This window comes from Pipra filicauda, unplaced genomic scaffold (genome assembly GCF_003945595.2).
Source record: "Pipra filicauda isolate LSUMZ 115617 unplaced genomic scaffold, ASM394559v2 scaffold44_size3831614_pilon, whole genome shotgun sequence".
NCBI classification, from domain to species: Eukaryota; Metazoa; Chordata; class Aves; order Passeriformes; family Pipridae; genus Pipra; species Pipra filicauda.
The window spans coordinates 735,195-760,991 of NW_024104587.1; the positions used below are offsets into that span (position 1 = coordinate 735,195).

Genomic DNA, 25,797 nt, shown 5'->3' on the forward strand with positions numbered 1-25,797 from the left:
AACTGCAAGGTATGGGGGGATGCTGGAAACTCAAAATCAGTAATTCTTCCTAGGGCATGACAATCGTGTCTTGTGAGGCAAAGTCGGAGAGAGGGCAGAATAAATTGCTTTTACGAGCACTTGACACTTGGCTTTGTTTTATGAAGGTGGCTGCAAAGCCCCAAAAATTCTCCACGTACTTGGTCTTTGACCTTGGCAGAGTTCTCCATAAGACCAACCCTATTCAATGCTGGTGGAAAAAGGGCTATTTGATGCAGAAAAACACTCAACTATCCCTTGTGAAAAGAAAAGCTGCAACGACTTAGTCCCTAAGGAGGTCTTGTGCAACATGAGGTGGATAGTGCCTGAATAAGCATGAGAGTGAATATGCAATGTGCCAGGAGTACAGGTTGTTAATTAAAACATCAACTAATACCTGGGGCAATTTAACCCCTCTTCCTTGCTGTCACACATTGTAGCTCTAATATACATTCTGTATATGTTGTATCTTGTACTTTTCTCCACTACTTGGCATGTTCATGAGACAGCTGCCATACAGACACATTGAAAACAGTGACATAGAGCTGTTAGACCAGCTTCATGATGTCCAAGGATTTCCTGGATTTAAGAGAAATACTTTGCTATCTCAACAGCTGTACAGCCCCACTGATGGAAGTTCAGCTCCTCTCCCTTATTTTCAGATGCAGTTACTTTGCCCTTTTGCCTCTGCTCTGAACTTATTCCAAGAGTTACCACACTCATGCTTGTAAATGATTCCATTTGTAGTTGACACTTTAGGGGAAAGAGAGACTGTGAAGTGGGGACAGAAAGACATTCTTGCCTGTGTATCAAACTGTGTTTAGTTAGGTCTTCTAAGGGCTTCTTTCATCTTTTTTTGGCTCATTGGAGACAGTACACTGAACACAATGGACCTGATCTGGTGTGAGAAATCCCCCATTCACACAGGATGCTTCCATTAGACCAGTCACTTTCCTGACAGCTATTACCTCGTTCCAATTTACTGACCACTGACTCTGAGAGAGCTATATAAAGTGCACAGCAAATAGTTTATTCTAGGGAAGCAGGCAGGGTCCACCCTGCTCCTTCATCCCCTTCACAGCAGCAGTGAAAGAATAAGGCTGCACCATACCCAGAGCAGGGAGAGCCTGAGGAGGAAAATTAGAAGACACATACAGTTATGAACCTTGACAGGTGAAAATGTTTGCTGTCGGAGGAGATGCTGAGATGCCAAGTCAATGCCACGCACACCAGACACGAGGGCAAAGAGAGACAAATGCAGGACATGAACTGCAGGGATTTCACAACAGAAGAGACCTCTGGCTCCACAGATTTTGATCTCTGTACCTTTTCAATGAGATATTTCATCTGGGAGTCAGCTTTATCCAGTGCCAGATTAACTTCTTGTTCCACAGCTTGACCTGTCACCCAGAGTACTACAGAGATGGGCACTCACAGACAGATATATAGGAAACACATTAGTTTGAAATAGATGTATTTAACATGAGCACTGTGCAATGCCTCACACAGCTCACAGCTTAATTTCAGCTTGATTTTTACAAAATAAACCCCTAACATCTAAATAAAGCTTGCATTTTTGTCAAGGCTGAGCAACACTAGTACTTTTCTCTTGATATTGGTGAATACTGCTCTTGTAAGAATCACTCATATTTGTATCTTTTTCTAGATATGTCAGCAGGACATTTTTTGGGACACACTTTCACATTAGCTACAGTAAGAGCCATTACCTCAACTTCAATATCCATTGTGCATATGATTTCCTAGGGCCAGGACAGTGCAGACTTCTGGAATAGGGGTAGTCTGCAAGCTGTTTAAAGCCACCACTGTTTACCATGAAAAGCACATAAGAAAAAAATTGCACAAAGTAACTGTCCAGATTTTATCTGTGTTATAACTGAAGACTCTACTTTGGCAAATGTACATAAAAATGTAGGTATTTTCATTCACACCTACTCATTTTCTGAAGCAGAGAGCGTAGAAAGCATGCAAAGATAATGTGCCCTTTTGTGGTAACACCAGAAGAAAACAGAACTAATTTTAAACTACAAACAGTTCATTCTTCTTAAACTGGTGGGTCTAGTCTAGGAAGTAGCAGAGTATAATTTCCATTGATGTAATGATATACCAGCAGTAAGCTGTGAGGCTCTGGTGACCTCCTTGTGCTACCTCAAAGAGCTAGATTATACTTAGTCTTGCAGAATGAGGCCTAGAGTTTCTAAATCATGTTATTAAAATCCTTTCATAGTCTGCAAAAATTGCTCCCTATGTTGCAGCACTTAAAAAAATGTCATCCTTATAAGAGATCCTCTCTATGAAGGATCTGTGTGGACAGAACCCCATCCGACCCCCCAGCGAGCAGGAAAATGTTTCCTGCTGGGCATTTTTCTGGGGCAGTACCATCCCCATCCTCCAGTAACCAGTTTGGATAGAAAAATGGAAAATCACTGGAAAATGGAAACCAGGTACTTCTATTTCACCGTTTTTCTCGACAAGGTTGGCTGCAGGGCATGGACCCACTGTTTTAGTACTTTCTTTGGGAGTCAATTACATCTTCACTGCTGATTACTCTCAATACACTGCAGTTTGCAAGATGCAAATCTCAGCCATAAGGAAAGTCCATTTCTGCAGATTTAAACCCAAAGTGCATCCCCACAGGAAAACTGTCTAGATACTACTAGGACTGACCTTTGTGCCCGGTCTGTTATTTCCTCCTCCAGATCTAGCAGGAGTGCTGCCTGAGCCATCACCTCCTTGCTGCAGGGCAGGGATTTGAGGTGCAGAATCAGCAACCCAAGGCAAAACTTGCTTCCCATCTCCTCCAGCTCTTGCGTTCCCAGCTGCAGGCCCTAATGGAGAGAGGCAGAAGGTTTCAGTGCTGAATGTGCATTTTGTAGGTACATGGAAAGGGTCAGGCTTGTTTTGCAGGACAACTCCTAGTTTTCCTCCTTCTCTGAACCAGGGGCTCCTTTGTGATTCCTTCAGATAGAAATTTCCCCTAGAGAATGTAAGTTAATGACAGCACTTGGTCTCCAGAAGCTAAAATAGCCTGTGTTTTACAAATGGGGAAACAGAGGCAAGTAGTTTAAATACTTCAACTACATTTGCAAAAGAAGTCCTTTTAAGAGCTAGATTTGGGACCCAGAAGAACACAACTGTAAATCCACTTTTACAAATCCTTAGGACTCAGTTTTTCTTTCTCTTTGTAGACAAGTCATCTCCCTAAGCAGTGGGGAAAAAAAATAGATTCTAAACACTGGGCAGTGGCAAAGATGGAAAAGCAAACTGGGCAAGGGGAGAAAAGGGAGGAAGAGATCTTTAACAAGTTATGAATTGTTTTTTAAGAAATCAATTGCAAAGTAATTGCAAAATAACAAACGCCTCTAAGGAATTTCTCAGTCTGTTAAAAGCTGATGGCACAAACAGGGTTTGGATTATCAACATCATCTTTCAAGAAAGGAATCTTCCAAGCTGTGGATTCTTGCTGATTATGAACAGTCTGTGTTTGTCTTTTCACTAATTAAAAAAATAAAGCTCTAGCAAAGATCTTTACACCAAGGGCCTGCATTGGAGTAAGTCAGTGTAATCAATGGCAGTTTCATGCATCTGCTGAGAGAAGGGCAGGAGACAAACAAGGATCAGATATACCAAAAAGAAACTAACACTGTAAAATCCCTCTTCTTTAGCTTTTATGGTTGCATCACATGCACTCCTTAACGCTAACACATCAGGGGCTGGATCAATTGCTGTCTCTGCCAGTATCAGTCCTGTGTGTTTTTGCAGCACAAAACATCTCTGCAGCCAACCTCCTGTGAGAGTTCCAGCTCCATTCCCAGGCTGTTTCCTTAGCAACTCTCGGCAGTCCACATAAAGTCCTGGCCCCAGCCTTGTGCACGGTGTGAGCTCCCTGCCAGCACAGCCTGCACTTGACTCTCTGCTAGATATTTGCTAGTGAACACCTCGTGGGTAGTGAAGCAGTACATGTCCAGTAATCCATGACTGGGGGACTGAGAAATCATATGTTGATTTTTTTTTTTTAATGAAGTTGTTGTATTTATAAAATGCTTTGGGACCTTTGGGTCTGAAGAGCTCTGAATAGCTGAAAGATTATTTCTTATATCAAAATCAGACAGGTGGATGGAAGAAAGAAGTGATTTCTCACATAAGCTTCTGCAGTCCTCTTGCAAAGCTTTTGTTAGAGGACACAAACTACTTGGACAGCACCACCATTACTTCACCTCTAGCAAGTCCAGCATATGCAAATATCACCTGGCATAACAAACACCTTCTGTGATCACAAATAAATTTTCCTATGGAAATGATATTGTAATTCAGTTTCTTTTCTGAGGCCCCGTGAGTGAAGCATGAATCCCTAGTTATGATGAACATAATCCAAAGCTTCAGCATGTACTGAGTGGCAGCACAACTAGTGAAGTGCAGGACCTGCACAGAAGAGCACATAGATAATCTGAGAAAACATAGCCACAGTGCTAGACAGGGTCTAGGGCCTCAGGAAAACTGAGTTTTACTCTCAGAACACTCTCTTCACTGTTTTATCATGGTGAGCAAATATCTGATATCATTTCTTCTCTCTTCCTATTTACCTTCAGTGCAAGCTTTGCCCAGCAAGATCCGGGTATAATGTAGCAATAATTAATAATAAGAAGAAAACAGAGGGAGAAGCTTATAGAAACTGAGGGTCATTAACACAAAACAACGAGAATGCTCAGCAGCTCTGCATAGATTCCTAAATGCTTTATTATTTTACTTTAAATGTTTTAGTGTGGCAGAGTTACAATCAGCAGGCAGAAGTGGTGACAATTCTGAGTGAAAATATGTCATTTCCACAGCAAGAGTGTTATTTTCTCAGGGGCAGAAAATACAAAGAACATCTTGAGGCTTTCCCTGGGGTTCATCTCAGGGTCTTGCTTCCAAGAGTAAGGTAACATACTAAGTAGCCATCAATCCAGGAGACTTGAATAGTAACTGTGCTAAAACTCAGCCTGTGGCTTTATGACTCCCCAGAGCTTTATTCAGGATATGAAGAGGCCTTAAGAAACTATGAGCAGAGAAATAATAATAATAAAACTGTAATACACCTCAGAAGCCTCAGTAATTGCTCATGCACTGTAGTTAGCTGCTGTATGATGGACCCATATTGCTTTGATACCAAAGAGCTCAGGAGTAACAGCTGGAAACTCAGCTAGAGGATTACCTGTTAACATATTTTATGCACTTCAAACACAGACAGAGTTTCATTTTATTTTAACTCACATCGTTCTCTCCCTCTCCTTCGTCCCTCCTCCGTTCTCAGCAGAGGATGGAGCTGGAAGTGAAGAGCATGACTACCATTAGACTGAAGATGTAGACAGAGATGACATATTGAACTAACTATACTGATGGCATCTGTCAGCAATGTTGGAAGCTGGTGTAGTGGTTAATAATCAGTCCCATTTGCATTGCTGAAAGGGAATCCCGATCTCCAGGCATTTCCCTTGTAGTCACATAGCACAAAAACTTGTAAAAATTTTGAGACTGTGCTTAGAGTTCATAACTCAGAGTTATGAAAATATTCTATAATAAAGACAAGAAAGAAGAAGAGAAGGGTAGAAGTGGTGCACTTTGGTTTGGTTAAGAAGTTGGTAGGAAGCAAATCTTCCATGACAGCAAAGCTGTCTCGGTTTTACAGGTAGTGCCAGCACACGGTCAGTTTGCCACAGTTGTACAGGAGGAAGTTGCTCTGCCTGACAGCCTGCCTGACCTCCCCTGCAGTGTGTCCTGCCAGCCTGGATTCTCAGTGACCCCATCTTTCTCTCTAGCACGATGCTTTACAGCTCTCTCTCCTCCTTTGGTCACATCTGTGTGAGCAGCGGAGCATAGTGCAAAATCTCCCATGCCAACAGAATCTAAACAAATTCTGAAGTAGGAAACATCCCTGCACCAGAAAGCTGCAGACCAGCTTATCAGTCCTTAGTCCAGCCTCAGAAACACGCTAACTAAGCCATCCTACTTTGACTACCAGCTCACATTTCCACACAGGTTTTGCTCTCTGTTACATCAAAGTAGCAGCCTGGACCAGCATCAGCTTGATGCATCGCGTTCCGCTGCAAAATACAAATTGGTCCCTTGGGCCCTGTCATGCAATAATCTTTTGCAGACATCATGTTAAGGGATAACAGGTTAATTGTTTCCTGGCTATTATAGAGAATAATGGAGCTGAACAACTTTTCTTAATCTCTTTTCACATTTTCATACAGCAATGGACAGAATGGGCAGGAGGTGATGCCTAATAACAGTCCAAGTTTGAGATGTATTTATTTTTCATTGCAAGCAACAAATTTCAGAGGTAGGCAACACGGTCAATCAGGTAATAAATCAGGACTTGGTCCAGTTAAACAAATTTATTTTGTGCCTTTTCTGACAAAACTGTTGCTAGTGTAACTGCTGGGACAGTAGGATGCTCACCTGTATCTTTTAATTGGCACTGTCCGTAATACAAAACAGGGGAGCAGGAAAAAAAGGAGGAAAAAGAGGCTTATCATTTGGCCACAACACTGTCAATGCAAATTTTCCTAAACAAAATTGATCAAATTGTATTGGAAAAACAGTTTGTTCATATGCAGTGCTGATGCATCAAATAAATATCCACAACTAAATGTTTCCAATATTTCTCAGCTTGTCCTCAAAATACTTCCCAGGCTAATTGACAATGAAATGGAAAAACTTTGTTATTCATTACTCATATTCTTTAAATACTCCATCAGCCAAAGGCAGCATTAATTCTATAACACAGATATTGTTGAAGAAGGTGGAAAGACTCCAGGAGTTAAATTAGACATTTATCCACAAGGGGAATGAGGGATACAATAAAATTAGAACTGGAAGATACGAATAAATACAAGTAAAGAGAAAATTTCAGAGGGATCAATTGTTTCCTAAAAGGGATTTTTGGCATTCAGCATGGCCACTTCAGTTGCTCTCCCACCTTAGGTCACTGTTCAGTCCTTGGGGCAAGAGCTTTTCCCTGCAAACTCACTTCCAGTCAACACATATACATACACGCTTACAGAATATTCTCTGCATCTCAATAGCTTTACACATGCACAATGCTTATGCCCTAAGGCTGGGTATAAATAAATTGACAGTCTGGTTTCTCACTAATTCCATCAGTGAGCTCTCCTTCAGAATACTAATCAAAAGCATTTGCAGGCTCTAGAGGACAAACCAGGGAGATGAATGAACCATTTGGTGCCTAGTGTCTGCAGCCTTAATTTTAGTTGAGCCAGCCCTGAAGGTTACTGTCCTTTCAACCCCTGTGAAGGAAAATATGCAGACACCTGCTGGAAAAGTGGTTATTTAGACAACTAGGACAGCAGGGAATAAGCCAGGTTTTCTCATGCCCCAGAGATCCCTAAGCAGCAGGTACAGCATGCAAAAGAGATGAAGTGGAGGGGATGTGGATGGGTATTTGGACCAAAACATTCCAAGAAGATTAAGTGAGCAGAAAAGGCTGAAGATGCAAGGAAAAAAAATAGGCTAGCAGGAATTTCTAGAAAGAAAGATGAGAGGGACTGGAGTTAGACACAGAAGATAAAAGGACAGGAGAGATAAAAGGATGAGAAAGAAAGAAGGGTTGTTAAGGTCAGTGGATGCTGATACAGAGGAAAGATAGCAAGAAGAAAGCTAATGGAAACCTTGACCATCTTTACACCCTTGGAGAGGCGTGCCTTGCTCTGAATGTCTGTCCTCATTACATCTGGTACTCTGGCCATATGGTGAGGAAAAAAGGCCCAGCTCACTTTGAATCCCCTCACAAAACTTTTGCTTAGCTCAGTTGGTGTTTTGGCTGAGCAAACTTCGACAGTACAGAAGCCCAGAAGTGATTGTTGTTTTAATCATTCAAATGGGCTGTCACAGATGTGTATGTCACAGGCAACACTGTTTAAGGAATGGAGCAAATGGGAAGATGAAATACCTACTTCCTCCAATCTGCTGGAGAAAGTGTCCGGAAAAAACTGCTCATAGGAGAACTGGGGATTTAACAAAGAAAAACTTGTTACCAAGTTCTCCAGAAAAACAGTTATTTAGATTATGAATTCTCCAGGTCTACTGTAGGGAAAGGTTTTCTCCTTCTTTTCACTGACAAATTATTTGTCCAACATTTCTATCTCCACACCTTTCCCTCACAGTGTTTCCACAGTTGCTTCCTTTCTCTCTGTTCTCCCTCCCCAATTTCTCCTGCTTCTCTGCTCCTCCCCCAGCATCCTTTCTCCCTTCCTTAATCAGCTCCAATAAATGACTCAGCACATGAGAGGTTCATCATATGTCGAAAGAGCCAAATTATACTAGTGTTGCACCTGAGCTCACTACTTTGCTTGGCCACTCTACCCCACACACTGTTACCTCATGTTTTATATCAACAATTTACAAACTACCCAGAACTGCAGGGGTGGATTTAGCTTCCCACCTCCTCAAAGACTGAACACGCACACAGAGGTACTAGTTGGACAGGGAATACTTCCATGGCCATGCTGTTAAACCTGGTCTGAACTGGTGTACGAGACTGAAAGTGGTACAGGGCACTAGAAAGCCCAGCTTTGACAGTCTGTTTGTTGAACAGCACAATACTTTTTTTTTTTTTCCACATGGGCCATAATCGTGAAAGGTGGTCATGTTGGGAACAAAAAGAGAATGAGAAACGAGGTACTTTTCACCCTACGCAGACAAACCATGTAGGCAGGTGCTATGCTTTGCAGAGTTCTTGCTTTTCAATAAAATTGAGCAGTGCATTGGTTTTCTGTCTCATTCATTACCGTGTGACACACTAGGGACCTATTTTTAGTTCCTGGATGGACCTGGACTAGCACCAACAGCTTATCCCTCTCGTTGCAGACACTGAGCAATCTTTCACCTTATCTCACAGTGTCTTTTCAAACAGAACTGAAGAGGCTCTGTGAATGATATGCCACACCAGAACTGTGCACTTTGTATGAATTTGCACTGCTTCTCAGTGACAGGATCAGGAGAATCTCAAGTTCCAATCTAAGGACTACAGACAGTTTTGAGGAGGAGAAGGATGCCTACACCATCTCTTGGAAGAATCTCTTGGAAGCGACAGTACAGAGAGCAAGCATTTGACATTAGAGCTAACACAAACCATAGGCAATGCCATTATTTTAAATAATAATAACACTCACATACACCCCAGCATGCTAATTCCTAAAGGAAAACAAATGCTGCACCAGGATACTCAAGCCATGCTCTTGGCGGACACAAAACAGAACTAGGGAACTGTTCAAGTCATGTAGGAATTCAGAAAAGCAATTACATGGTATTGGAGACAGTCAAGTGCTTTTTTCAAGAAAGTACCTTTCTTCACCATGCTCCCAGCATTTGCAACAGCCTAACGAGTATCACCCTATCTGATGGTGCCTTGAAAATTTATCAGTAGTCTATCCATTACTTTCTCTCACATACATACTTTTTACTGCTATCTGAACACTGTGGAACCTGGAACAAGTCACAGGCAGGTTATAGCCTAAGGTATCTGGAGATTAAGTGTGAGGTGGGGCTAAAGTGTGTCTCAGAATCTGTGTCAAATGCATTAGCTCTTAAAAGCAGTCTGGGAAAGCAAGAAGCTGAAATTTTGCAAGTCCTAAATTGGTAGCCTAATCCCTGGATCACTTTTCTTCCCCTCTTCTTCCACTTAAAAGTTTGCCTGTATAAATAACTTTGGTGCACAGAAAAGCAAGCAGCCTCTTGGCTCACCCAAGTCTTATCTTCAGCTATGAATTTACCTAGTAAAATAATTTTCTAATCCTGGCTGATGATCATCACATGCTTTGGAAAAAATGATTTATGGTACTTATTCTGGCTAATGTAAATGTAGATGCTACTCAAAGCATCTAACCTGCTTTAAAAATTCTTCATAAGATATTTGTCTTCGTAATGCCATCTACAATGGGGAACCCCAGGTTAATTATGTGTTACATAAAGAATCAATTATTGCATCTTAATTTCATGGAATGTTGACACATCTTTGTATTATATTACACAACACTTCATTGTTTTTCTGCATGGTTTTTAGGCATTTAAATTAACAAGTACCTGCTATTCTTCCCATCAGAGAGGGGATGAAAATACATATTGACCAAAATGACACAGCAAAGCCAGTGTGCTTTAATTCCTCATCCAAAGTTAGACCCCAGGATCATGGTATCTCTCACTTTTACACCAACATAGGGACTGAGGCATTAGAGTATATTTAGTGAGAAACCAACACAGCATGACTCAGACATCACCCCTGTTTCTCCAGCCCGGTACCACTCTGCCCCACGTTACCTCCCTCCCTCTGCTCCCACACTAGTGTATCGTGAAGAGTAGTAAAGCTCTGAAACCGTGTCTTGGCCTGGCAGCAATGTCACGTAGAGGAGAACCTGGTGGGGTGGGTTCTGCTCCCTGCTACACTGCCTCCAAACTTCCCCAAAATTGCAAAGCCTTCCCCCAGCCCAGCGCTCAGTGTTCCTGCCACACGCTGCTGTGCTCTCTGCACTGTAGTGCTTTATTCCTTCCCTTTCTAATTCAATAGCTCCAGTATCCCTAATGCTTTCCCCGTATTGAAGCTGCCTTCCAGGCCACTAAACACTTTCATCTGCTCCCTCTAGCCCCTGTATATCACTGTTTTGTCTCTTACAAAGAAATGACCCATAACATACACAGTACTCCACAGGAGGTATTACCATTCACATCTACAGGGATATTAGAACATCTTCCAAGTCTATCTCTTTCTTCACATATGCAGGCATCTTATTCACTTTTTTTCTTTATTGCTGCTGCTGCACATGGCATAGACATCTTTATCAAGCTGTCTTTGTAATAGCTACTTATGTTTTCCTGAATGGTTAGAGCTAATTCAGAGCCCAGCCATGTGTCTGAATGCTTTAAACTATTCCTTCAAACATGTTGCACCCTGCCACTGCTTATGTTGCATCTTCCATTCTAGTCACAATCTTTCAGCCCTCCTTCCCACTGCATAATTGGTATCAGCTGCTAGCAGCAAATCATATTATCTTACTGTTCCCTTTGCCTTCCAGTCATTAAAATTATAAATATTGACCAGCACTTATTCACAGAGTGGTAGTTGGAGTCACCTCACCAGCAATTTCTTTTCATCCAAATGCTGACTTATGTATTCTATCCACTTTTCCCAGCCTTTTAACTAGGTTTTGACTACAGGAACAGTCCCTTTTGTTTCTTACTCCATAACTCCTAAAATTTTTTTATGCCCTTTTTTGTAGGAAGCTCTCTTTTCATCAGCTCTGACTCATCTGTGATGCCCACTATTACAGTTCTGCATGAAAATTAGCCCAGGTTCACTCTTGAAAGCCATGGGGGAAAATTGATATACTAATTTCTCTTTTGTTCTCTAACTCCTGTACCTCTTTAAAAAAAAAAAAAAAAAAAAACAAAACATATTAACAAGGCACTATTAATACTCTCAGTAACTGGGTTTCCTTATCCCTTTGTTACTCCATTGCTGTGGTTCTGTTATTGGTGGTTCTCTCGTGCCATGGAGTAAATGGTGGAATAATTGCGTGCACATGTTCAGAAGAGACTATCCCGAGGCCTTCTGTGTGTTGGTCTCCTTAAAAACTTACTTAACTAGGTCCTCACACAGGCCCCCCCACAGGTGAGGAGTAAATACACAGGCCAATCCACAGCTCTGCACCTTCCTCTCCCATTTCAGTTTTCATTAATGTAACCTTACATGCTTTCTATATCCGTCCCTTTATTCTGATACAACTCAAGAGCTACCTGAGACTTTTTTTCCTAAATTATAAATGGCTCCCCCAGGCTAATTTCTTTTTTCCATATCACAAATTCTCTTTGGTCATCTTCAGCAAACACCATCAAAGCCGGCCTTCCCACCTATCCCTCCCTACCACCTCAGCATCAGTGACAGGAAGCAACTATGATTCTACAATTTATTGTATTAGCACTTCTAAAACAACAAAGGAGTCATTGATTTTCCGAGCCAAAAGGCACATGGGAAAGCACAAAAAGCATCTCTGCCCAGCTCAGATCAGAGAGGAAAGAGACACTGCAGAGGAGAGGGCTTCCCCCAGCCCGGTGCCTGCTCCCTTTGAAGAAGGAGGATGGAAGTACAAGCAAGGAGCTCGCTGGCTGTTTTATTACAGGTGTCAGCATAATCATTCTGACACAGGATCCTTCTTGCTGCTTGTCACATTTAACAGAAAAATGGACAATAACAGTGAAAATATGACCCTTTTTTCCTCTTTCTTTTGAATACTCTATACTACCCACCAGGAGAATAGCTGATAACACTGAGGATAATTCAGGTAAAAATACTGCAGGCCCTCTTTGATGTCTGCTCTGATTTAATATAGGTTCACAAAATGAAGGAGTAATATAATAACATCATACAAAGTTACAGAACACATGAGAAAGCTGTGTCAAAGGGAAATTTTACCAGGCAGTTCAGAGGCAAATCACTAATCATTTCATTCAGACTTTGGGTTAGGAAGGACATCCTGCAATGAGTCCCAGGAATGTGATCTCCACAATCAGAAATCAAATATCAGGAAGGTCCTTTCAGGTGAAACAACACCATTGACTGCTAACAAGGGTTTGCAGGCCTGCAGAGTCCAAAGGCTCATTTTATCACGGGTACAGTGGTACAAAGTAAACTGATAGCTACTAAGATGACTGATGGATATTTATACCTTAAATTTTATTAGAAAAATTATTACTAAAAGGAAAGAAAAAATGGAGATCGAAACAGAAGCTTCTACTTTATTACAGGAGACAGGAACCTGTGGTGCCTGTCCATGAGGAACTGACCACAAGATTTTAGACATTTGGACGTATTTACAAGGGAGTAGTATCAGTTACACCTGGCAGTTGAACATAGACTTTTGCAAACATCCTCTATAATCCCAAGAGCACAGGCTCAGCATAACACCTGAACACACTACGCTTTAGAAGAGACAAAGAAATCAGATCTTTGGAGGCTGTGAAGAACAGACTGAAAAAGGGAGACAAGATCAGAGAGATAGAGCAGTTTACATTGCCTCTTGTTCTCCCATGGACTTTCCCATGTTGGTTTTTTCAGAGATGGAGACCATCAGGGAGCAAATGCATGGCAGCTTACAAGTGCTTCACCTCCTAAAGCATCAGGTGAGAAGCACACAGAACTTGTAAGATAAACTACGAGTCTTTGAAAACCTACTGACCATTCACAACGAAGCAGATGAACTTTTCTCAGCAGAGGAGATGCTGACTCCAGATTACAGGCTTTCAGGATTTCTCATCTTGCAGTTGTACTACCTGAGAAAATTTGCATAAGAACAAGTTGCCTTTTTCTTAGGAGTCCTTTTATGATTTCTACTGAAAATGATAATCCTCTGTTTGTGACGTTGCAATCATTTCTGCTACAATCAAGTGTTCTGTCCAAAAGGAGGATTACTGCTTCAGTTCAGAAGTATATGGACTTTCAGAGGAAAAAAGGAGCCAGTTTCCAAGCAAATGACCTTGGTAACAGAGAACAAAGAAGAACAAAGACATAAAAACAACACTACCTATGATCAGATCTGCCTTTTCCAAGAGGCAACCGATGCCCTTCAAGTTCATAAAAAATGATGTTTCCTATAGATGTTTGTATAATGGAGATGGAAAAAGCAGAGACAGACATTTCTCTTTACTGTGCCACTCCAACATTAACTCAGATTTTTCCTTTGACAAGCTATCAGCGTTTTAAAACTAAACACCAGAGACAGATATGTAGAAAACCCACTGCAGTGCTCAACCCCATCCTTTCAGCAGTGTCCTGTGAGGAGGAGCATCACTGCACGTGGTGCTGAATGTCAAATAACTCACTTAAGCCTGCGCCTCTGGCAGCGGCTCTGAAATACAAAGAACAAAGAGTTAAAAAAGAAAAAAAAAGCCTTTGTTTTTCTGCCTTTTTTTTTTTCAAGAACATAATTTAGCATGACTTTCCACAGAACAATTTGCATGGGATTACCCACAATGCACTACATTATGGTAATACATTTCAAACTCTGATGCATATTAGACTGACAGACTTAAGAATCTGTTAAAGGAAAAATAAATGATACAGGAAAATGATGATGTAAGATAGGACAGAAAACATTCCACACTTGTGTAATCTGCCAAAATTCAGCCTAAAAATTGGCCTAAGAAAGAGAACAAGAGAATTGTGCACTCAGAACAGCTTTAGGGAATGTTCCCAACTCAAGCAGAAAACAATACCTGACTGAAACATGGATGTAATCACAAAGGAATGGAAAGTACAACAAACCAGAACTAAGAGCTGAACAGGAGACAAGAAGAGATTTTCTTCATTTCTTTGATTTCCCTCTGGGTAGCAAACTGGAAGGAATATTCCCTCTTGCTCATCCAAGGATGGTCCGGTTCATTGCACTTCACAACACACATTCACTCACTGCTTTCTGCTCCTCTCCAAGCCCTGCTGCATCTTCTGCTGCTGGTAGATCCTGGACAGGCTCTGTGTCCAAAAACAGACATCCCAAAATAGTGAGCCTCAGGGCTATATGGTCACACAATCCAAATTACCGACACCTCCTTCCAGCAGTCATGGGTGGCTACTCAGCCCTTCAGCAGGCTTCAGCTAGAGAACAAAGACTTCCTCACATTTTCTAGCATTGGTCTTGCACTTTCCCATTGGAAATAGCCACAGGAAAATAGTATCAAATGTTAAGTCTCCCCTACAGTCGGTTCCACACACTGTTTTCCTAAGTAGTTAATGTAATCAGTTATCACTCCTCAAACCCCTAGTTGAGGGATAGCTCTCTTTGTATCCAATGAAGAGTTATTTAACTGGCCAGGGTTAACTGCAAAGCCCTCAGACAAGCAAAGGCAAAAGATGTCAAGGAGGGAAGAAGCCATAGGGCTGGTTGAGGGGAAGGGAAATGGTAAGAAGTAGGATTTTCCATCAAGGTCTTTTCATTAGTTCTCTCAAAGCTAAGTCACAGAAAAATGAACAAAATAAGGGATGAGGCAAATTATATTTGCTGAAGAGGAGTTATAGAGATTAGTGTATTAATTAACCAAGACAACAATGTCAGTGAGGGCCTGACCTTTATTCCTGCCCTAGTAACAGCTTTGTCCCTGGTGACTTTCAGCCTGCATGCTAAAGCCATTTAGATACATCCCTCAATTAATCGCAGAATATCCTCTGGGAGATATGAGAGCAGCACTGCAGCCTGCAAGCAGGGATGCTGAATAAGAGAAGTAGTAACCTAGTCAAAGACACCTCATCAAGGGCATTGGCAGAGCTGGGGAAAGAGCCCACAATTCTCTTTACCTCTCACACTCCACCTCTCACTGATAGGAACAAAACTGTTTGAAGCTATTAACCTGGAATTCTGCTATACTTCAATTTTTAAAGAAAAAATAATCAGAGACTAACCAGAAATAAAGATTCAAAAAAAAAAAAAAAAAAACCTACCCCAAAACCACAGAAGAAAGCTTGATTTAAAAAGAACTTTTATCTTTTTTGTAATAAAACAACAGCAATACATAAAAGACACCAAATGACAGATAGCTGCTGAGAGAAGGACAGCAGGCAGGATCTTCAGTCAACCCCTGCTTCTCTGCTTTCTCCTAAGATTGAGTCCTTCCCTCAGGTATATTAGCTGCCCATCCCCATACTCAGTGTAGCCTTTGCTTACTGTCTGTCATACTGAAGGTTCACTCTCAGCTTCTTGAGCACCAGCCCGAGGACAGAGGTCCAGCAAACCTCTGAGCACCAGTCACTCTAACAAAGGATCCCCAGTCTCTACAGGTGCAGCTAAATGGCAAGATACAAAGGTGGATAAGGAGTTGTTGCTGTCCCACACAGCAGGGATGGAGAGGGGTGGAATCTGAACAGGCTCAGGAAGACAGCACACAGTCTCAGGGTTCCAGGAGATAAGAAGACCAAAAAGCCAGGAGTTCAGGAGAGAGTGGTGATGCTCAAGGATGGATGCAACATTGGAAGATATCTGCTTCTATCAGAATAGATGTGATCACAGCAACTGAGAGTCTGAATCTGGTTTTGCCTCCCAAGTAAAAGCCACAGACATATCAGCCCATTGATTTTGCCCACAGGCCCCAACAGTCTGGACTCCCATCCATGAACTGAATTCCTGGCTTCAACCAGGAATGGACCCAATCAGTCACTACAGACCCACCAGGTGATTCCTAGGCTGACCCCAGACACCACTACTAGACCTGATCCTGATTCACTGCTTTGTGTTCCTGGCTTGACCTTGTTCTGCTTCATCACCATGGACTTGATGATGATCTAGGCTCTTGGTTAAATCTGACCATCCTTCACAGGCCTGGTCTGCTCACCTTGCTCAGGAGACATGGGATGGAGTCTTGGCTGGTGAGGAGAGATATTAACTCAATTTCTCCCATTGCTATCACTGTCCCTAACTCTCTCCTCGATCCAGGCCCCAGACTGTCTGTCTGATGAGCAATAGTGCAGGAGCTGTAGCTTGCACAGGAAAAATTGGTCCCTCAACACATCTATATAGCACTAGCTGAGCTGAACCTTCCTTTGCTTTCCACTTCAGCTCTACAATCCTTCACATTCAGTCCTGATGCAGAAGAAAGCTCAGACAATAAGGGGCATAACGTTGATGGAGGCTAGACTGGCACATACTCAGCTTGGTTCTACATTCCTTGATTTAGAGGTTACAACATCTCAAACCACAGCTAGATTACAACCAACTTCACTGTATTACTCACTTGTCTGGCACCTTCTTGTCCAGAAGTAGCCAACATGTATCACCTCTCAACCATCACATTTGAACTTGGTCAAAAACTTTCCAGTACAAAGCAGCCTCTAACTTTAGGTGCCAAATTAATTTTTGTTAAAGCCAACAGGGTTACCTCGTGTTAGAATCCAGTTACAAAAATAGATTTCCTTTCCTCTTCCCTAGCTATTGTTGGCAAACATTAGTAATAGTGAGAGAAGCTATTTTGGGACTTTTATTGGCAAGTCTTATGTTCAGACACTAAAGGAAGTAATTGGCTGACAGTGGAAAAAAGCGAGAGACATTGCTTTCAAGAAATACCACTTTCTGCCAAGCTCTTTATGCACATTTCTCTGGGACAAAAAAAGAAAAAGAACCACCAGCAAACCCCAAAACAATAGAAAACAAAAAGGCTTTATTAACTGCTACTAATAGAGGATATATCTGTGAGAATGAGTGAGGGAATAGGGCACGTGGAAAATTCTTTTAGACTGACAATCACAGATGAACAAGGACACATTTCTAAGACACAGGTACCATAAAAAATGCAACCATTCATAACTACACAACTAAATTAACATGTTCATCATATACAGACACACCAGAGCACGTTTGCACATGTGAAGGTTCGACTTGTTTTGAACCAGTTCACTCACATACACGTACCCACATTCGGTCATAGTCTTTCACCAAGACAACTCCAAGTCTGCACACACAAACATTCACTGCACACAAACACCCTACCAGTACACTCACCTCGTGTGATTCAGGAAAGTACAGGCAGGAAGCTAAATAGAAACACACAGAGACTCATATCTATTTCTCTTGTAAATTGTGCATGCAGTCTTCACTCATTTACTAACACCATGCTAATAATTTCTAGTAATTAGTGTTAAAACAGGAAAACACAATAATGCAGATCTTGGTCCTTCACCAAGTAAATTAATTACACCCAGCAATACCTACAACCCCTAATACATACAAAGGGATAGCACAGACTTTTTTTTCTATTTCCCAGACATTTATTTCAGTGTAATTGGGATTTATTCATCAATAAGAAAAAAATCATCAGCTAAGAAACAATATAATAAAAATGACTAAATGGAAACATAAAAATTAAGCCCTTTTCCACAAAGCCAAGCTGAGCAGTACTATTATCCAGACTCTTTCAGACTCCTAATGAAAATCAAAAATGATTGGCAAATGATTTGGGAAAAATGTACCCTGTTCTTCTTCACTTCTTTGTCCCAGTATGGAGACAGAACATTTGTCAGCAAGCAATAGATTGCACAGGCTATAGTCATGCATAATCATAAACTTGTGCTGTGCTGTTTGTATCTCAGTGCCACTAACCTTGCTCTGCATCCAAAACTCAATAAGGATTGTGTGTAATCAATGAAGACAAAGTCTTTATTCAGTCCTTACATGTTCTCATACCAGGTTTGCAAGAGCTGTGGGCACAGCCATTCACAGGGATAAATCATCCACTCACAGGGAAACCATAAGCCCACAAAGACAGGTTACATGGGTTATATGTTGAATTATTTTCCCCATGTACACTACTGCTGATTTTTCCTCCAAATGTAAAGTAAATTCTACACAATTTCTATATATTGAGACTTTATATATAACAAATAATTTTGTGCTGTTGCACCAAAAAATAGTGCCATGGGTCATGGAAGAAAAAGATCTTAAGGCTTTAATTTTTGTTTCTAATTTTTTTCTCTTTTCCTTTTAAATTCAAGCACATGTACACAAGTGAGATGTATTTTGAGATTATGCCAAGTCTCAGTAGTGTTGACACAGAAATATTATTGGTAAAACAGTTCCGGTTGTCTTGGGAGCATTCTGGCTGTCTTAAGGAGAAGGCCTTCAATTACTGATTCTGCCTTTTGGAAGTTCTTTAAGGTTTAGATTCTGGGTGAGGAATTATGAGAGCTCACACTTAATTCAGTTTATCATAGCTGTACACTCTCAAATGAAATCAGTGGAACTGACTGGAAAGAGAAGGATATTTAATGAAGCACCTTGGGGGTTGAAATATCTGTTATTCAATGTTCATGAAAGAAGCCTCTCTTCAGGATTTTATACTCCCTTATTTCAACCAGTCAGGATCTCCAGCAAAGCCAGACTGACCTTAAATGCCATTTGGACTGTATTTATGTATTCCAAGCAGGCCTAAAAGAGCCACATGCTTCTCATTCTTGGGCTGTATGAGCAGATAATAAGCCAAATCTGTACCACAATAATTTGATCTCTCTTCAGGCTGTCCCTCCTTTAAGAACCTTTTCACATGAATTTATAAGTCTACCTGAGCCTTTTTTCCCCCACAGAGGGTTGCAAAGGTTTATTCCAAAAAGACATGAAAAATCCTGATAAGATTTCTCCTTTCTAGCAATGAACTCACAGAAGTTCCCATTCATGCTACACCAGTCAACAACATTGAGTCAACAGCACATTCACTAAAATGTTATCTCAATACACTTATAGCAAGTGTCTGCCCTTGTAATTAGCATCAAAGGCACAAACAGGTCACCATTTACATATCTGTGGGGTACTGAGTATCTCTGTGTCAACTGGCTGAGGACATTTAAATAGGATCTGACTCCACACATCCAGTTGAAATAGTCTTGCTTTTCCTGTACTCCTCTGCCACAAAATCCATCCGTGTCGTTTTAATTCACAAAATATTTATTCTGAGAAAGACATTCTTCACGAGCTATAGAAGACCCTAAAGAAAGGTAAAGAGTTAAGGATGACATGGGGGTTCTTTCCACCTTTCGATAAACACTAGGTAAGTAGTAAGGAGAAAACATTACGAGGGATAAGCTGTTTCCCCTTGCTCCACAATGCAGCAGGTAAAATCAGCTCAAAGAAGCAGTCCTGACAGGCACTGCCTGTGCTGGTTTGCTTTCCACCACCTTGGCACTCCTCATGTCCATTAGGTGTCATTGAGCAGGACTGCACAGCGTGAGGAAGCTGCCCTACCCTTCTGGTCCAATCCTGGATGGAAGGAGGGAAGGGATAGAACCTCAGAAGGCATTCATCTCCTGTGCTGTCATGTGGGCTGCCACAGGCAAGCAACAATGTACAAACACCATTGCTGTGAGTGCTCTGTACTTCAGCAGGCTCCACTGCAACCCTATGCACCTCGCTGCACACCTCCACTCTAATTAGTTACAAATATAAAGGAGTTGAAAGACAGATTTCCCCTCAGCTTTAAATTTGCTAAAAGGTCACCAAGGAAATGCGATTTTTGTTTTCCTGTGGACAAAGAAATCAGAAGCTAATGAAATCTGAACTCCATCATTGCTGCATGTGTTTTCTTTTCAGTCTTCTTCTGGAAGTGAACTCCCTTTCCCCTTCACAGGATGTTAAAGACTCACACATGTGCTATGGCAAGAAAGATTTAACAGGAAGGCTGAGGATTATACACCTCTGCCTTCTCCCCACCCTGCCTGTACTAGCAACTGCGATGCTGTCACATGACAACAAAATGTCACCAGTTATTAATGAAGCAGAGTTCATTAATAATTTTAGCTGCATCTTCCCCAACATAGACCCCGCGAGGAGCACCCATGTGCTATTACACATAAACACACAAGATACACACACTGATATATTTAGAATCATAGAACCATTTAGGTTGGAAAAGACCTCCAAGATCATTGAGTCTAACCTTTGAGTTGGACTCAAGCAATACTGATAACAATGACATACATTTCATTTTCTGCCTATAAGCAGTGACAGATGCAGACTCACACACATAACCGCAACTTTGTGCACAACTTCTTCCAAGCACAACATACAAACACATCCCTGTTGTGCATAAAACCAGCTACAGCACAAATCTATGTGAAAAATCAATCACATACATCCTGTTAGTCACCCGTGCTAACAGGCCCCTATAAGCTGCACATTCATGTCTGTACCCAAACACACACCCTTCCTGACCCCCACCTCTAGGAATGCAAGAGGTCTAGGAATCAATAACCATTTACAGCTCTTCAATCCAGAACTGTCAACTTTGTTCTCCTCTGTTTGCAGTGACAGACAAGCAGACTAAAGATGTGGGACATCAGTATGCAGAGGAGGAGGATGGGCACCACTGTGACAGCATAAGAAGCAGGCAGAGGCTGCTGAATTCAGAAGAGGTTGTTCTTGCCTCCTGCAACCAACTGAGCAGAGGTGCCACTGTCCCAGAAATCTCCTGCTTTATTCCCAGGACATCAGTGCAACCCTGCAGAACAGAACAGGGAAATAACCACAGGCCATTTTCCTGAAATAACATAACTGTATATAGAAAGATTCAGAAAGAATCCCATTCTTACCTATTTCCAAAGCCTAAGCAATGACCTTGCTGACATAAAGATGTGCTACATGATCAATATCATACCACAATGACTTAATACTATATCCTATAGAGGAGACAGCATGAAACTAAACGTACTTCAGGCACAGCAGGCTGCTTTTAGAACTGTCAGGATGCTTTGCTGACCTTTTAAATTGAATGAGCATGCAAATGCAGCGCACCTGAGAGCAGTCAATACCTATGCCAATAGATTTCAACCAGCTTTGTAGCATCCATAATAACCAAAAAGCTGTCAGTATTCCCAGAGTCTGACATGAGCTCTAATCATGTACCTCTGTCACAGCCCACAGCCTCACCTGCACAACCAGCATCTGAACATCCCAGAGCTACCCAATCTCAGCTCACAACTCAGCCTTGTTCTCACAACCCTGAGTTTCTCATTGTATCTATATTCAGAGATGTCACTTCTGCATTACAAACAAATCCTATTATGCCTGAATCTCTCCTGGGCAGAGACCAGAATTAATATAAATATAATTATGGTTGTTTAATATATGTAAGATGTCTGCCGATCTATCTCGTTAAATTAACCACAAGAGTGAATTTTGCATTAGTCCTGACAAGGCCTATTTTCAAAGTGACATCTAATACCAGGCTCCAGTACAAATCATATTTCAGGGTACACAAATCAAAGGATTTGGTGAGTATCTGTGAGGACTAAATGTGTGAAACCACAGAAGCAGTTCTGGTAGCTTGCTGCAGGTATCCAGTTTGTGCAACACATTTACCTAGAGCTGATCAATCAGATAAGAAATTCAAGTAATTTCTGTGTATGTGTGGGTTAGCAGGGTTGCTCCTGACCCAGAAAAAGCTTCAATACTTTGACCCCTGGAAGCCCTTCCAATCACTGAGCATACTGGCTTGATCAGGAAAGTGACCTTTCTGCCGCTCTTTCAGAGCCAGCCTGAGCTCCACTTTCAGATCCCATTTATTTCATTCTCCCTCACTGAAAGAGACAAAAGGGCTGCTCTTAAAAGGTCATTGCAAAATTCATGTCCAGCTGCCTGCTGCAAAATCCATATGGGCCATCAGACTGCAGGGAACACAGAGCCCATCACGCAGCACGTTCACAGCTTCATCTTGGGTGGAAAGGGTCCTTCTAGTAGCACAGGCTACAATGTTGTCTTCAGGTGCCAGGTCACCTGAGTGTAGGACAGCTGAGGGTTGTGAGCAGGTTACTAAGTAACTCAGGGGGGTTTTTTTTATGTTGTATTATAGGGTTGTCTCCCTTCTCCCACATCACTGCCAGCCAGTGAGGCGTACATGCTCTGGGCCATCGTGACTTGGTTATGCAGCCCTTCTCTCTAACTCAGGCTACAGCCAGATCCAAGCCTGTTACTTCTCAAGGCCAGAAAGAAAAATATGAGAAAGGTAGTTAGAATTAAAAGTACAAGATGATGGAAAAACAGAGCAGTAAATACCTTCAGAAGTGCTAGATATCTAGTCTACTGTTTTCATGTCAAAATAGCATTTCAAACCAAATAATCTTCTCTCTCGACTTTCAATTATCTTGCAAGATAAAATCATTCCATCAATGGCTAGCTTCCCCTCCAAATCAGAGCAAGCCTCAGCACTTGCAATCTGCTGACCAATATCTTCTAAAGTAATGACTTCAAAAAAAAAAAAAATTACTTACCACCAAATTCAAACTGCCCTCCTGGATCCTGTGGCAAAAGCAAATCCATATATCTGTTCTAAACTATATTCTATAAATTAAGTGATCTCCAGCAGGACTATGCTACTGAAAACTGGACAATATTTCTAGGCTTTTTTAGCCCTGGTTGTACATAGCTGTACTTCTCCCCCAAACTCATTTACAGTATCTTTCTCAAATTCATTACAAATCATCTTTCTCATTGTTGCTTTGTATGAATCTCTGATTCAATTTCAGTGTGAAATTCAGTCATTATTTCCAGCAGCCCCAAAGGAAGCTTTCTTCTTTATTCATAAAGCTAAGAGGAGGTGGGAAATAAGAAGAGATTTGGTAAGAAATGTTTTGAGAAAGCTGCCTTATTTACAACAAAACTTCAATGTGAGAGTATAACAGGTTACAGGTGACCTTTCTCAGGAAGAGCTGCTCGGCTCTTGGTTGATGCTTTTGATCAGAGCCCAAAAGAAATATATTCTTGCAAGTTGAGCTCCCTTCTTCCCTAAGAGGGTAGGAGGGCTGTTCTGTTTTAAGTGAGTACTGTTGCTACCAACCTGTACAATTAAGTCTCTTTCACTCAAGGAGCATCTCATTATTTACATAAAACATAACTCTTACATGAGAAGCAGGAACAAGTTCAACAAAGAACATTCTAGTGACCTAAATCCTTGCTTTGAAACTGGGAGACTGAAATCTGAGTTTTCTTCAGCCAAAAGAGGGTAATGACCTACTCTGTGATAAACTGTTTTCAATTTTTAGAAGTTATTTTAAAAGTCTGTTTTTTCCCTCTAGTGCAAAATGGGAACATTGGCTAGAAATATCAGAAGATTTCAAAGACAACACCTGCTTTCCACAATTATAAATTGATATTTTTAGTCCTGTGGCAAAATGTGCTGAGGAAGTGTTGACTACAGTGATGATGACAATAAAAGAAATTAAGGCAAAGCATCTTCAAAGGTTTAAGTCCTAGTATACACCTAGTAAGACTCTGGTCTCTTTAAATCCCATCCCTAAAGCAAAAATGTTGGACTAGGAGTAAATGTGCAGTCAATAGAGTAAAAGTTTTACTATTTCTGGGGCAGAAGGAACAAACTGAATAGCTGTGTCTTATAAATGCCAATCCATGTTAGGTAGAAAAGGTCCTGAAAAGGAACAGGATGTTCCCTTCGCACTTAGTCCAGTGACCTAATAAATCCCATAGGAAGAAGTGATAAGGGCAAAGATAATCAGTGTTTAGCGTCATCAGTATTGAGAACATCCAGACAAGAACAGGCCATAACCTTTGAAAAGACTAACATGATTATGAGTGGAAAAAGAAACATCTCTAACAAATTAAAGGCACTACTTTAATAAATATGTCCATTTAACAATCTTATCAATGCAATGATTTATACAATATTGTTCTAGAGCTTATTTTCTGGTGATGGTTTCAAGTACTTTTTTACTGTTCTAAGTATTTACTGCCATGAAATTTTACTTTTTAACTTCTTACATCCATTTCCTACATTACAATGGCTGATATCCATTTTCCCTGATTTCTCTGTTCAACAACCATAAATCTATGCTCTTATTCCTCAAAAGATTATTTTCATGAGCCACAGTTCGGAAAATGACCTCTACTGTTGTTTATTCATTACATTCAGAAATACTAGTAAACAATTAGTGCTGACAAACAAGAAACAGAGAGTGAAATAACCAAAATCTGTCTCACTATAATCAATCATGTAGATTTCTCATCAGTCTTATGAGTCACTGTCCTCCACACTCTAATTATTGCTTTGTCTTTGCTACTAGACCAGCATCATTTTTAACCAAATATGTCCTCAATTCTTGATTAGAGAATTGTGTCTTTTTGGATATGTAACAAAATCTTTTTCAAAAAAGGACCTAGTTTTTATTCACAATACTTTTTTTTCCTCTTGTGATCTGCTTTACCTCTAATATTTCTTCAGCTCTGGAAAATCACCCTTATTAAGGAAAAAATATACAGGAAAACATGTTAATAGGAACACTGTCCTCTGCCCATATTAAATGTAATTGGGTCATGATCACTGGTGTCCAGGTAACCACAAACTCCCACAAGAAAGAGTAATTCATCCTTTCCTGTTACGACGTAGTCCAAAATAGAGCTACAGTGGATACTACATCTTTTGTGTTAGAGACTAGTCATCCGTAATGTTTGGAATCTTTAGTAGTATTTACTGCTGCCACATGAAATCTCAAGTATATCTCACCCAAACTGAAATCCATGGCTACACGTTTACTTTTATGTATGGAATACAGGTACTTCTGAGGCAGATTATGCCATTTTCTGGTTTGATTCAGTGTGCCAAGCAGGCTTATTTCTTAGACCTTGCCATCCTGCCTGCAATATGCAGACCTAAATTATCAGTGAATGAAGATGTAATGCACTGCCATTCCCCTCATCCCAGCCAGACATGCCTATTACCCTTTCTGTCCTCCCTGAGCAGGGATTAGACCAGTAGCTGGAGACTATTAAATTCAAAAAGTAAAATTCCAAAGTTTTCCTACCAGTTTTCAGTACAGCCAGTTAAATCACACTTTGTCAGAAAGATGATCTTTCAATTAGTCTTGCTCATTTTTCAGGTCTATGTAGACATTTGAGAAATAACAGTAGCTGCAGTTTTTCCCACTCTGGTTTCATTTCTTTATAACGAGGTGTTTGAGTTTGAACTGCATTTGTAGAGCTTTTCTCTCCCAGTCACTTCTCACTTCATGGAAGGTTAATGCTCTTCCTCTGAAGTACAAGGGACCCTCATCCATGTGATCTCCATGAGCACTGGAATCTGCTTCAACTTCTTAAAGAAGGTCTTCTGCTTTGTATCGGTTTATGCAACCCATAGTTATCTTTCCTTCCTTCTTACAGTTTTAAAAAACTCTCTAAGAAAAGCACCAAGATTTTTGTCTTTCCTTTTCATCAAAAGCCTTGAAGGACTCTA

At 41.0% G+C, this 25,797-nt stretch overlaps 1 protein-coding gene across 2 annotated transcripts in view; it reads right to left on the minus strand.

The window, feature by feature from the left end:
- Positions 1-25,797, minus strand: part of AGBL1 (AGBL carboxypeptidase 1) — a 248,225-nt gene that overhangs the window by 81,560 nt on the left and 140,868 nt on the right. For both annotated transcript variants that reach the window (XM_039385924.1, XM_039385923.1), the window contains exon 20: positions 2,704-2,864. In XM_039385924.1, coding sequence (XP_039241858.1) covers positions 2,704-2,864 — 161 coding nt within the window. The remainder of the gene's footprint in view (positions 1-2,703; positions 2,865-25,797) is intronic.